The following is a 13,911-nucleotide window of genomic DNA, read 5'->3' on the forward strand; positions in this document are numbered from 1 at the left end:
GGCGTGCATTGCTCGAAAAATGAATTTATTACCATCGTATCTGCAGTCACTAACCATGGTAGTCGCTAAGCGAGGAGTTATTGTAATTTGAAGCATGAATGTAGCTAGTGTGGGCCAAAGGTGTCGCGTTGCTGACGTTAAACCTGCCACGGGCGCGGCTGTTTCACAACGTGAGCCTCTGCTTAGACTTGCCTGGTTTATCAGCTCGTTTTACACTCTACCGCTTTTGCAAATTTTCATGTCAAGAGTTGATTTAGGGAAAGAGGAGACAAATTGCAAATACTGAGAAACAGGACCTCGTCCCCCGGGAGGGAGGTACCAAAAGGTGTTGCAAGTATATTAATACAAAACCATGTGTTCTGTCAAGCAATTGAATAATTCATTGAGCAAATAATTTTTTAACATTATGCTTTTGGGCTGGAAATATACTGTTGTGACATATTGAGTACCTGTTTGATATGTGAAGTTTCCCCCACTAGGGGGCGCAGTTGTTTTCACCGGGAGATGGCAAATCCTGTCTCTGGATACTTATGAATCTTGAATCACATAGTTTTGAGTCAGACCAAAATGATTTCTGGTGAGCAGACCATTACCAGAAAGCACTTGTTTGTAAATGATTTCTGTGAGCAATAAGAATCTTGGGTAGGTTGCAGTGAAGCTTGATCGTTTACGTTAATTAAAAATGGCTTTTAATCATCACTTTATGGGGTCACTGTGACTGTTAGATAGCGAACTTGTAACAGGTATACATCTTGTTACCTTTTGCTGTCATTAGCTCTGTTTCTCCTATATACAGCTTGGATACCAGGCAGTTATCTTTTGAAATAATGTTTAGAATAATCTTTTGGGCATATTAAAGGGGAGCTGTATGATGATCTGTAGGCCACTGAGCCATTTTCCATATTTTTTTTGGCATAATTTGGTCAGCAATTTGCTTGTATGATTTCTGTTGTGATTCCGTCTGTCCCCATTGGCATCCCATTCAGCCGTGGCCTCCCGGCCAATCTGACCTGATTAAATATGTCTGGGTTGTTGTCTTGGCTGCGGAGGACTTCTGTGTATTCCATCTATCCCTGGTTGATCTGAATTCCATTATTTTCCCTTTTTTTTGGGGGGGGGGGGGGGGGTCAGTGGTTAGCACCGTCACCCACACGTCTGGGATCTGGGTTCAGATCTCTGCCAGGATTTCGTTTGTGTGGAGTTTGCATGTTCTCCCCGTGTTGTCCTGGCCCCACAGCCCAAAAACACGCTGAAGCTAATTGGATTCCATCAGTGTGCATGTGAGTGTGCCCTGCAATGGGTTGGCACCCCATCTTGGGTTATTCCTCACCTTGTGCCTGAGCAAGACATGGGGTTTCAGAAAATGGATGGATGCTTTTCAGTGATATTTATCATTCCTGATTTAGGCTTCTCTTCTCTTCTTTGCAACTTCCTCAGTGCTTCTTGTCATCCACATGCAGAAAAGAATGCGTGACGGTACCTTCAGGCACTGTACCGAGTCTGAGCTGGAGGCGGATTCCCAGCCCTGACCTGTCACCTTACACCATGTGAAAGTCAGTTATCAGGTGGAGAGTTCAGGCTTTCCCTCAGAGGACGGAGGACCCACGCCTTTTCCGGTTCAGTGACTTTTCTCACTGTTATTGTCATGAAGCTCCCAGGAATTCATGTGACCTACAATTAGTGCCTCTGACTGAGAATAATGATGTATCTTTTGCCATGTAGGATTTCAGAAACTTGAGCTCCTTGATTGGCTGACAACACATTGTGCCTCATTGTCTGAAATTTGCCTTGTGTCATGTGGGGACACTGTGGTCCTCAGCTGATGACAGACATGGCAGTCATACCAAGACAGTGACCAGCCCACAGAGGCGCAAGTCAAGCTACCACACATCGCTCTAATTGCTCGTCAATATGAGGACTGGATGCCAGCTGGGCAGACCCGCCCTCTGTGAGTATCTCCCACAGAGGATCTATACAGTCCCAGGTGGCACCGCAATCTCTCCCGGCTTTGTAGCACCAAGATTGTCATTCTCCCAGGCTGCCTACCCTCCTCCACTGGTTTTCAGTGCTAGCTCCACACACAAAAGCGTCCCTGATAGAGTGATGGGTAGTGTGGCCTACTGGTGTTTACAGCAAGTGATGGTCCATGATCATTACTCAACAGAAGACTCGGGTATCTCCTAGAGTAGAACATCTTCTAAACAATGAGGAGGCATATTTCCACTCATTTACATATTGCTAATTTTAATTACAGTAACGATATAGAGGATCAGGGGGAAAAAAAACATCCATTAAAAGGGGAGAAAAATCCTGTTTGGACTGGTACTGTAATGGAACTAGGGGAACTGGTTTGTGGTAAGCTGGTGGTTGAAAATAAATGGATGGATCTATAACACATTGTCCCTGTATAAGGAAAAGATTAAAAGACTAGGCAAGTTAGAAATCCAAAATATGTACCAACATTTGATGTTAAAGTACAGTTGTAGATATTGAAAGCAGAAAATTTCAAACCTCAAACATCCATCCACCCACAATGCATCCAATCCACAAACGTCCATCCAATTCAGGGCTACCGTGTGCCTAGAACCTATCCCTGGGACCACTGTACATTAGCTCCTTAGCCCCTATAGGTGTGATTCCTATACATAGTACGCTGAGCCATTAAATTAATTGTTTTGCAAGCTGTAGGTATGTTAGCCATTGGTACGTTTTAAAAAGGCAAGAAATAGTACTGCACTCAAGATACTTTGTCACATTCTCATAATGGGTAACAAACCTGGTTGTTGCCATTGTTTCATATGAATTATGGGAAAGAATCAAGTATTTTGCTTAACTGTCTATGAACGGCCGTATTTTAGCCGGCCAAAAAAAAAACAAACAACCCAAACGCTGCACCCAGCAGCCCGAATTCAGGGGAAAAGTCTCAACAGAATTTCATGTTGACGGTTTAACTTCCTAAGTTTGACACTAATCATTAACTAGCTGCCTACTGTGCTCTCTGTTCTTGTGTAAGCAGGACAAATCACAAGCAAATTGTTCTGTTACTAATGGGATAAGCTCGTTAATGCTCTGGAACTGTACATCCCGACGCGTGATTTTCTCTCACGTAGGCCACAATGTAAAAGCGTTTGACATATAAATAACCGTACAAAGTCTGAAATATTCATGCTACATCCAATCTTTCATAATCGTCTTCTTTTCCCTGTTTAATACTCACTTTGAGTATTAAAATTAGCTTTCTGAGAAATGGAGATACTACCAACAAGGTTGAGGCTATAATCGATATATTCATCTCTCGTGTAAATATTGTCCGCCTTCATTAGTTCTGGTTAATCATGGGAGTGTGGGGAGGCCTGAGAACCACACCCCCAGAAGCCCCCCCCCCCCATTCAAACCTTGCTGGCTGTCCTAAGCCACCGCCTTCTCCAAAGCAAACCTATGGATTACAGGGATCCTTTCACTGAATGTCACTTGTATAGAGGAATGATCACACTGCCCATGACTGCTTGCTCATCAGGGTTGTGGAGACCCAGCTCCTGGTGTATGTTGTCCTGCTCGTTCCCTCCAGGACATCATGCCGATCCTTGGGGGAACACTCCCTAAAGAGCCGCCATTCCTGCTGAAAGTGGGAGGAAGCTGGACATCAACCAGGAGAAAATGCAGAAACATGAGGACTGAGGCCAAACTCAGGACAATCGCTCACTCATATGTACAAAAGTGCCTGTCAGTGGTCTGGTCTGAGACACATCATGAAAGGAACAGGAACTGTACATTTTGGCCTGACGTCGACAGGTTTAATAAGCCATTTGATGTTTCTGCAGGCCGTGTTGGCATTCGTGCATCCGCGTCACGCAGAGAACAGCCTCTCAAACTCAGTGTTAGCATAGAAAACAAAAGTCCTTTCTAAGGTCCATAGAACAGTTGCTGGAGGCATAGTAAGTAAAGGCAGTGTTTCAGCATAGCAGCATTCCTCTCATTACCATAGCGAGCAGCCAAGGATTAAGCTCTTAACTCCTTTAAAAAATTAGGATCAGCTACAATCATTGCTTTGTGTGAGACCGATTAACAGAAACTTACGGGCCACCAGACACCCCTATGAGTCCATCAAGTAAAATTTAAGTCCAGCTCAGGGTCCCCCTCCCCTTACTTACATAAAATCTAGTCACAAGTATGACAATAACTTACTACGTGTGTGTATGTATGAGTGTGACCTTTTAAATAGGACTAAAGTCTTCCAGTTATGGCTCAAAGTCTTGGACTCAAGTCCAACTTGGTATACTTGTTTTGGAGCATGTGGGGAGGGCTGGATGTTCTGGTCCAGTTGGATACAGCATGATATGCAACCATAACAAGACTGTAGACCTGTGCACACTGCAAACAACATGGACAAATAACATTCAATTAGACCCACAGCTGCTAACACAATCATTTCAGGCTTTTACTTTGGCAGGTGAATTATAAACTGCATGATGAAATTCACTGGAAACCTTGTTGGAGAACAGAGAGGATTCGATGGACTGAAGTCATCTGGATCTCCTTCACATTGTCAATGGGTAGAAATTAAAGCTGGTCTCCCCAGTTAAAATAATAGATATTTTTTTCCCCTTTGGGGAAATTCTCTTTACGCCTCCAATTTGCTCTCTGTAGGTGAGAGTAACTGACTGTGAGGGGCAGCCACCCATTGCAGCACCCAGGGAGCTGGGGGGGTTAAGGGCGTTGCTCAAGGCCCCACCGATGTGCCAAGGCTAGGGTTGGAACCAGCAACCTTCTGCTCACAAGCATAGAGCATAGTAATTAAAACATCTAATTACAATTTTGATGTAGGGCATTTGCTCCATAAAATGTAATATACACATAATGCACACGCACTTTACCAGTTTAACTGCATTTTTTTGGACTTATACACCTGTAAAACCTTAAAAGTTTAAGGCTACAGTGTTACTCATTGGTCCACTGTGCTGGCCTGATTTTTTCCATGCTTAAACCCAAATACTGAAATTCAGGGCTGCAAATCATGATGGGGATGACAGACAAGCTCAGCAGACATAGGAGGCTCGCTCGCGCGCGCGATGTAAACCAGTAGCTGATCTGAACTGCGTAAGCAGAGTCCTTGGATTCCTCTGCAACACATGCTTACTGAATGTAGCCAGTGCATTTTGGGAATGATGTGCTGGATGCAGTGCATGATGGGAATGGGGTTTATAAACACTATCACCTCAGTGTTGTAACGAGTGTTATTTTATACGTGTTGTCATTAAGAGGATGATAAATTACACAAACTCTAAACTAAAATATCCCCTAACCGAAAGGGTAAACAGAATTTATATTTAAAATATTTCTTAGCTTGAGTTCAATGTAATTCACAACCAGAAATCAAGCAGATTACCTAAAGGACAAATAGCTAGTATGGTTCCGCATCAACTCCCTTCTTTTTCGGTAGTTTTGACGCTATTGTCTTGCTGCTGCTGGGCTAAATTAAACAGTCGCAATTGCACCAGCATGCTTATCGAAAACGTAGTTCAAAGCACACAAAATCATCTGTTGTTTCTGTTCCACCAATCGCGATTTCAACACATTTAAACGAGCAGCTACCGAAATACGCTCATTAAAATTAACTAAAAGAAAAAGAAACAAAATAAAAATGCCAAGGCCACGGAGGCCAGGGGAAGTGTGTGGGTTTTCAACCTACCTCAGCTGTGAAGAATGAGAAAGAAAGACGTGAGGCGTGGGTGTCTGCCTTGTTCCTGCGGCCACCTCTGGGAACTCCGTAAAACCTGCTGACCCCAGGCTGTGCATCAGTGAAGTGAGATAGCTACCACCTCTTAGGGGCAAAAGGTACACTGGCCAGTACGGAGGCAGGGTTTAAAAAATGTTTGCAAGGCTGCATGGGTTAAGACTCCTGGGTTAGTAACTCAATAATGCAGACCAGACACATGGATCTTAGTGCTCCTTGCAATTTTTATTCCCATAATTTAATTTTAAATGCTGACAATTTTCACTAAAATTAAAACGGAAAATACAGTACATTCTATATGCAGATCAGAACAGTTTCGTTAGTTCTCAGGGGCCAGTCCTTAGCGATGAAGGACGGCGAGTTTTTCAAACCAACAACGGCAGTTCAAACACAACACAGAGCTGAGGAAGACTGGGGGCTCGCGGTGGCGAGGCCTGACCATGTGGACCAGAGGAGGAAAGCACAAAACACTGACATGCTCTAGGCTCCTGTTTTTCAAGTTCATTTTTTTATTATTTTCCTCTTGAACCCTGATGTCACAACACGGAGAAAAACTCTGAACAAATTGGCAGCCGGTAACAGTATGGCTGGGACTGAACGATATGGTTTACCATCTCTCAGCTAACCGAAATGGGCCACTCTCCCGCACAGAAGCGGGGCAGGGAACTGTGGGGACCCCTCTCAGATTCACTCCTCCCTGTTTAGTGAGTCCCATCTCAGCCACCGTACGAAGTGCTACAGACTACAACTCCCACGGGACAGACCACGTGAGACACACGGTACACTGCACATACAGGACTATACCTTCCCCGCGGGATTTGTAATATCTGTGATACGGGGCACAAGTAAATCTGTGGACCCAAGCTGTCAGACTGCTGGACCAACACTCCTCTGAAGCCAAAAGAAAATTTCAAAATAAAGTAAATCAGATGTAAATCCATTATTTCAACCAAATTATTTTCTGCGGAATTGGATCGTAGCTCAGTCAAAAAAAAAAAAAAACGACAATGTTAAACAAGCACACTTAACTCAACGTGAACATACTTTTTAAACCAATTTCCATACGTTAAACACTCAAGACGAGTAAAGCTAAAAACAGCCGCGGACCGGAGCCAAGTGAGAGCGGAGGCGTGGGAAATGCAACACAGCCTGCGAGAGCCCCCCCCCCCCCCCCAAGCACTCCTGACCGTGAGGCCCCACGCCATGGGCCAAAGACCATCATGCCGGAGGAGCTGTTTGGCACCAATGCCAGGGCACATTTACGAAGCATTTTAGAATTTAAACACGACAGGAATACCGACGTATACTGTGAACCAAACACCACGACACGTGGGGGGGGGGTTAACGCCGGCTCCCAGGTTACCCCTCCATGACACGTAGGCTACGAGATAGCTGAAGCTCAGCGGCCAAAAGTAGAAAAATATACTCCGATGAACATTTATTCATTTCTTATTAATGATTTCAATCCATACAGGTAATTTAGTGTTAAGCTGTTAACGAACTGCTCGTTTTAATCAGTAATACAAAATAAAGACACGCCTCTTTTCTAGGGTTATTTTTCTGCACATAGCACCATTATCCTTTCGATGGCATCTTTAGGCGATCGCTTGGTTAAAACGGCGACAGGTCGCAGCGGTCTGTGCATCGGTAAAAACAGGAAACGGCACATGGGAGTTTCACTTACACAAAAATGTTCTGAACAGAATGAAAAATGATTGGTTAACTCTCCGAACCAATCAGATTTTAGAGGAGGTGGATCCATGCAAATAGAGGAGACGGGACCAATCAGATGTCTTTGTCCCCCCTCCTCAAGTTGCTTGGCCCCACCTCCTCTACAGTCTGATTGGTTATCTCTATGAACCAATCAATCATTCATTCATTACACTCTCAGAACATTTTAGTGCAAGTAAAACTCTCAAGAGCCTGGAAATTCTTCGCGCTGAAACAGGTCCTCACCACGACGGCCTTTGCCACCGGAACCTTCATCTACGAATGGATTTGTGCTGTGCTGCCGGACGCCACCCCAATGGAGTTGATCTGATTTTAAAGCCATGGGATTAAATACCATATATACAGGACTGAGAGAGCAGGCTGCATCAGAAGTTGCTTTGATTGCCTGTAGTGTGGTAATTTTGCCACCGTGGGGGGTTGGGGGTTGTGGGTTGAGGGGGGGGGGGGGTTTGACAACATCTCCCTCAGTCCACATAGGTAAAAGAGCCCAGCCTGGGACTCGTTACCTCCAGCGGCTGGCTAATCTTTTTTTTGTTTTTTTGAAAGAAAAAAAAAAAGACTAAAAAAATAACATCTGAAGGAGAGCAGTTGTGCTGTATGCAGTGTGCTGGTGTGTGGGATCACATGATATCCCTGCTAAACAGAAAAGAAAAGAAAAAAAATCACCCTAACCCGTTCAGTCTCCTTCCACCCCCCCCCCCCCCCCCCCCAGGTACAAAAATTCAGGGGAGGAAAAAAAACACAGCAAGCACCAGAAAAAAAATCACCAGAGCTCTACTTTTAATTAAATCCAACCACCAGCCACCCTTCGTGGTGAATCAGACACACGCACTTTTCTTCACGCCTGAAAAGATTAACCAGCGGACCAGGAAAGGACCATTTCAATTATCGTTATTCGCCAAAACCGACTTCGAATGAAGAACACCGACAGTGACAAGCAATTCCCCTGGATCTTTGGTACTAATTTTAATGCTTTTAGGGCGTTTGGTAGAGACCCCGAAAACAAAACGCCAACGAATCAGTAATTTGCGATTCGTCGGCCACAGGTAACGGCAAAATACGGGACACCGTTGAGATCTTCCAGTGCCACGTTCTTCTGAACAGACCCTGCGGTCTCTGCGACCCGCGTGCAATCCGACACGCGAAAGCCACGGCGCCCGGACCTGAAGCAAATGACGGCGACACGAACGTGCGGCGGGTGTCGGAGTCTGTGTCTGTGTTGCGTGGGGGGGGGGGGGCGCACATAAGCACTTAGCGGACTTGACATGCCGGTAAAGATATGCGATATGCGTCCCCCCTACAAGCCAGAACACAAGCGTCAGTGCTGTTTTGTCAGTGCTGCTGTGAAAAGGGCTGGTGTGTATGCGTCAGTGCATCGAGAAAGGGTTAGGGTTGTGCAAAGGGGCATGTCGACGTCAATTTACAAGGGCCAGACGTTGTATTAGTGTGTAAGAGCCCATGGGTCAGTATCTGCCTGCGCATCTCAGAAAGTGACCCCATTCCACATTCGGATAAGATTTCCATTGGCACTAGTGATCATAATGTGTTTTCTGGAGACTTCCATGACAAAAACTGAAAAAAAAAACACTGAGGAAAGTATTTACAGTAGAAAATACAGTATCATACAATAATAAAATATGAGATCCATCTTAGAACTTATGAGGAACCATTTGTTCAATTACAACTTCCAAAAATCTTTTTTTTTTTTATCATCACGTAAAATTAAGATACAGCATCCCCACAATGAAGTGCTCTCCTCACCTGCAGGGGGCACTGGGGGGGAACGGGGGTATGTACCCTGCAAGCTGGTATGTGATGTGGCATGTAGGAGGGGGCAGGGCCGAGCCCGCTGACAATCCCAAAGCAAGCTGGAGTACGACGGCGTCCCACGTAAGAGGGTGCGGTATTTACACTTCTCAGGATCACTAAACTACTCGGCAAACATGACCAATACTCAGGTACCAATAAACTTTATTAAGCAAGTTACCGCAGGCGCATAATACCTCTATTATTCTATTAACATGTGTGCGCGTGTGTAAATAAACACACCTGTGTTAGCAGTTGCATTTTCTAAATGCGATTTTTTTTTTCTTTAAATCTCAAACCCTCTGGTGTTTTATATACAGCAGCTCGATTTGAAACATCAGTATAATTTGGTGCTGGTGCTGTTCGTTTCATATGCAAATAAGAACAACCTTAAAATTATTTTTTTTTTAAAAAAGTGGGAAAACAAGAGAAATGGGAATATATTCGGGAGACACCCCAGGCAGCCAATGATCCTACACTCATCCGTAAGCTCCGCCCCTCCCCTGCCCTGGGTCTGTCCATCTTCCCCCCCCCCCCCTTTCCCCCTTGGCCTCTTAGACGAAGGGCAGGATGCCGTAGACGAACAGGGCCATGATGGCGGCGCTGAAGAGACCTGCCACTGGCACCGTCACGAACCAGGCCAGGAAGATGTTCCGGAAGAGGCGCCAGTCCACCGCCTTCTTCGAGCGGATCCAGCCCACGGCAACCACGGAGCCCACCTGGTCACCACGGCAATGGAGGAACACAAAGGCACCAATCAACAGCGGCAGCGTGCACAGTCCGCACGCAGACACACGCATGCATGCAGGCACGCACACCTTCATCCACATCATTTCCAGTAACGAAGATTTTTCCTGTAGCGTGTGAGTCTTTCGATCTGCAGTTAGATTTTGGTGAAGACACTGCGGTACTTCAGGACTTTATCCAATTAATAAATTTTACTGAAATTATTCTGTTTATGGCTCTGGTCTATACAGCTCAGTCGAGGATAAAGGACTGAGTCTACACCAAAGTCAGCGATATATACTTTAACATTCATATGACTGGAAATTATTAAAGATTTAGCATTCTGTTTCTGGAAAGGTAAGGAGTATCCTAAAGACTCTCACGCTTCAGCTTAAAAGCAAACCAAATCGCATTAATCTGCAAACGCAGGGTCTCATGCCAGTTTTAGACGGACACATGTGATCTGTATGAGTGCGAGCAGAAAATGGCCACGGGGTCATGCGTGTGGTGAGGTTCTGCCGTTTGCCCAGTTGGGTGCAATCAGAGGCACCTGCTGATCGTCCTTCCAAGAACTGTAATCTGAGTCGCTAGTTCATTTCTGAGGAGGGGTTAAAAGGCCCCCCCGCTGCCACTTACAGCCGGGTTGACCGGAACCCCCAGCAGGCAGCCACCAGCTGGCCTTCCGACAGCTACTTATTAGTAATTTATATTTAATATTAATTCCAGCATGGTCAATATTTTTTCCATAATTAAACAAAAGTCCTTCAAAGGTTCAACAGTTGATACCATTAGTATTTTTGTGATGTTTTAATGCAGGGATATCTGCACACTGATGTGCATGTAGGCAGACTGAGCACCACATCACACACAGTTCCCATTGCTCTGGCTGGGTGAAGATACACACAAGGTCAGCATTTAGGTTTGGTTCTAAAACAATCATCATCGCTGTGCAAGTGGGGCTAACTCCAACCTGTCCTAGAAGACTGGCGAGAACAAGGCAGTTGTCATTTAGCGACCCCTAAACCTGCCGTTAGACCCCAGGACAACCAACCCGTAACTGAGCCCTGTGTGTCCATCACACCTCCAAAGAAACCACTGGATACAGGCAAGCTGCAAATATGTTAGTCCTACTGTTAAACGAGCCACTCACTAAGCAAGTTAAAAATTCATCAGCGTTAAGTAAAAAGGCTGAAATCAGACCATAGAAATCAAGAGGAACTACTTCACGCATTGATTTAAGACTTTCTCAGTTCCAATCAGTTCCGTAACTGCACTTTTCTTTCTGGTTGCCATAGATCTCCTGATTGGACATGAAGCAGGGCATTGTGGGAAAGCCCCTTTTGGACAGTCTTACATGAACCCCAAAGCCTCCTTCAGTTTACTTTTTGTAAAATCTAAGAATTACATTCATTGTGACATTGTGATTGTTAGTTATCAGATAACTTTTTTTTTTATATCTACAGAACTACATTGGCCTTTTCACAGGAACAGTTTATCCTCGAAATCCCTCTAACCTGCTTTTAAAAAAGGTAGATATTTTGCTAATTGCTGAATCTGAGAACCCGGGGGGTTGCATATGAATTTTGACACCCAATACAGGAAAATCCAGGACACAAATCCCACGCCACACAGGGCTGTAGGTTTCATGGGGCAACTGCACGTGCTATGACTGCCGGTCTGTCTCACCAAGCCCCCCCCAGCTGGGGATAACCCACCACACAGAGTGGGGGGGGGACCTTTAATCTCACTACTACTGGAGTAAGTCCACTTTTCAGAATCAGTACCAGCAAAAGTTCCCAAGTTTACTTCCCCACTCCCCCCGGTCTAGTCCTGATCCTCTCTGCAGAAAACTGGAGCCGAGACAGTGATACAGTGATTCAGTGATACAGTGATTCAGTGAATCAGTGGTCATTTTACCCGAGAAGGAAAAGTGCAGAAGCCATTAAATCCACAGTAGTAAATACTCCCTAGTTACTGTTATAGTTTTGTGCTGTTTAATCCCAACTAGTAATACTAGTTAAGCAGCGGGTGAGGGCCGGTTCACAACACTCGGATACCTTGCAGTGAGTGGAACTTATGGGGACGCCCACATTTGAGGCTACAAGTACTGTTAGAGCACTCATTACTTCAATGCAAAATCCACTGTGAAGAAACAGACAACAGGGCACAAAAGACAAAGAGACACCGTGAGCCAGCAGAGGGCGCCATACAGGAAGACCCACATCACCGAGCCATGCAGGGAGAGACGGGCAGTGGAGGCACTGCGGGACGGCTTTGGGGGGGGGGGGGGGTGGGGGGGATGGGTCCAGTTTAGATCATAGCGAGTCCACAGCTTGAGTCCAACAAGGAACAGGGTGCGTTGGGGGAGAGAGGGGGGGGCACACACTTTTTTTGGGGTTTTATGGGTTGAACCAGTATGTTAGCTGATCGTAACCCGGAGGGTCAGAGACTGACCAGCAGTGTGGCAACTGACTTCAGTGAACAGTCACATGACTGTGATAAATCAGATTCATCTCTTACTGCGTGCGTTACAGTTATTATGGCTAAATGTCAATAAACGTCAGTATTTATAATCATTTATCCAATAAATTCTACTGACAGCCCAGCTTAGGAAAATGCATTACAAGCCTTGACTTGTTCAACCCACTCAGTGTGCTGCGCACCCCCCCACCCCCCACCCCATCAGGATGCAGAGTGACCCCAGTGGCCAGTGCGTGGCCTGGCCTGGCATCACCTGACCGGAGCGTACCTTGCAGTGTGTGGTACTGATAGGGAGTCCGATATTGGAGGCGAACACGACAGTGAGTGCGGAAGCCAGCTCAATAGTGAACCCACTGCAGAGAGACACAAACCTCACGGTCAATCTGTAATCAAGCACTGTGTGACCCCGCCCCAGGGCGGAGTCTGAGTCAGAGGGGGCGGGATCACCAGGAAACAACTCCACCACTGGGTGGAGCTACAGGAAACAACCCCACCATTGGGGGGAGCTACAGTACCAGAAGCAACTGACCCACCTCTGGTCAACTGTACTGGAGGGGTTCAAGTCGCATGCGAAAAGGGAGAAGCCACACCCACTGGGTACATGTGACACACCCACAGACACACCCACAAGTACATGGCCAGACAGGGACGGGTCACATTTCGAGGAAACGGCCCCGCCAGCAGGGGCAGGCTGCGGAAACCGCAATATCCGCAGGGGCAGGCCTGCATGCATGTCACGCAGGTTTCAGGTGACTAAATTAACAAGCGAGAACACGTGTAAATACAGAACCTCTGTTCAATAATGAATACCTTCAGAGCTGCATGGGTGCTCGGGCCGCCTGCCCATAGCCCTCTCCATTTACGCGGCTGTGCAGTCGCAATGAATGCATCTCCATTTGATTAATATCTACTGCAGCACAAAGAGTCTACTTAAGACACTCATGGTCTCTGGTCCGAACCATTTTAAAGGCAGCGGAGGGGGGTTCCTTCCTTATGCTTCCACAGTCCTTGTAGAGACTGGCACAGACTATAGAATGCAATCTAAGACGAACGTTTGCATAACAGGGTAAAGTTCTCAGCACGATGGCTGCCGAGATCTGGCCCCCCAGGGGTGTGTGTGGGGGGGGCACAGGAGGGGATCAGACAATTAGTCACTGGCTGAGGAAAATGGATGAAGTTTCAGGATGATGGAACAGAGTTGTCACTTAAAAAAAAAAAAAGCCATAGAATGTCACAGCAAAACGAATTCGTCTTGGAATGAGGCAAAGACGTGCAATTTGCCTTTTTGGTTTGAAAGATGGGGGGGGGGGTGCAGCCTTTGTGAATGCGGAGGAGAGGGTGACGACCTGGCCTAGTTCCCTTGGCTCTCGTGCTGCTACTCATGTCAAGTCGTATACATGGAGACTGTCCGCTGGCTGGCTGGCGCTCCGACT

General features: G+C 46.0%; 1 protein-coding gene across 3 annotated transcripts in view; it reads right to left on the minus strand.

Moving 5' to 3' along the window:
- Window positions 1-5,938: 5,938 nt before the first annotated feature.
- slc20a2 (solute carrier family 20 member 2) overlaps window positions 5,939-13,911 on the minus strand; it is a 33,094-nt gene continuing 25,121 nt past the window's right edge. For all 3 annotated transcript variants that reach the window (XM_048979957.1, XM_048979968.1, XM_048979979.1), the window contains exons 10-11: window positions 12,747-12,831; window positions 5,939-9,990 (exon numbers count right to left, since the gene is read on the minus strand). In XM_048979957.1, coding sequence (XP_048835914.1) covers window positions 9,826-9,990; window positions 12,747-12,831 — 250 coding nt within the window. In that variant the 3' untranslated portion in view covers window positions 5,939-9,825. The remainder of the gene's footprint in view (window positions 9,991-12,746; window positions 12,832-13,911) is intronic.

The sequence above is a fragment of the Brienomyrus brachyistius genome, chromosome 2, assembly GCF_023856365.1.
Source record: "Brienomyrus brachyistius isolate T26 chromosome 2, BBRACH_0.4, whole genome shotgun sequence".
Classification (NCBI taxonomy): Eukaryota; Metazoa; Chordata; class Actinopteri; order Osteoglossiformes; family Mormyridae; genus Brienomyrus; species Brienomyrus brachyistius.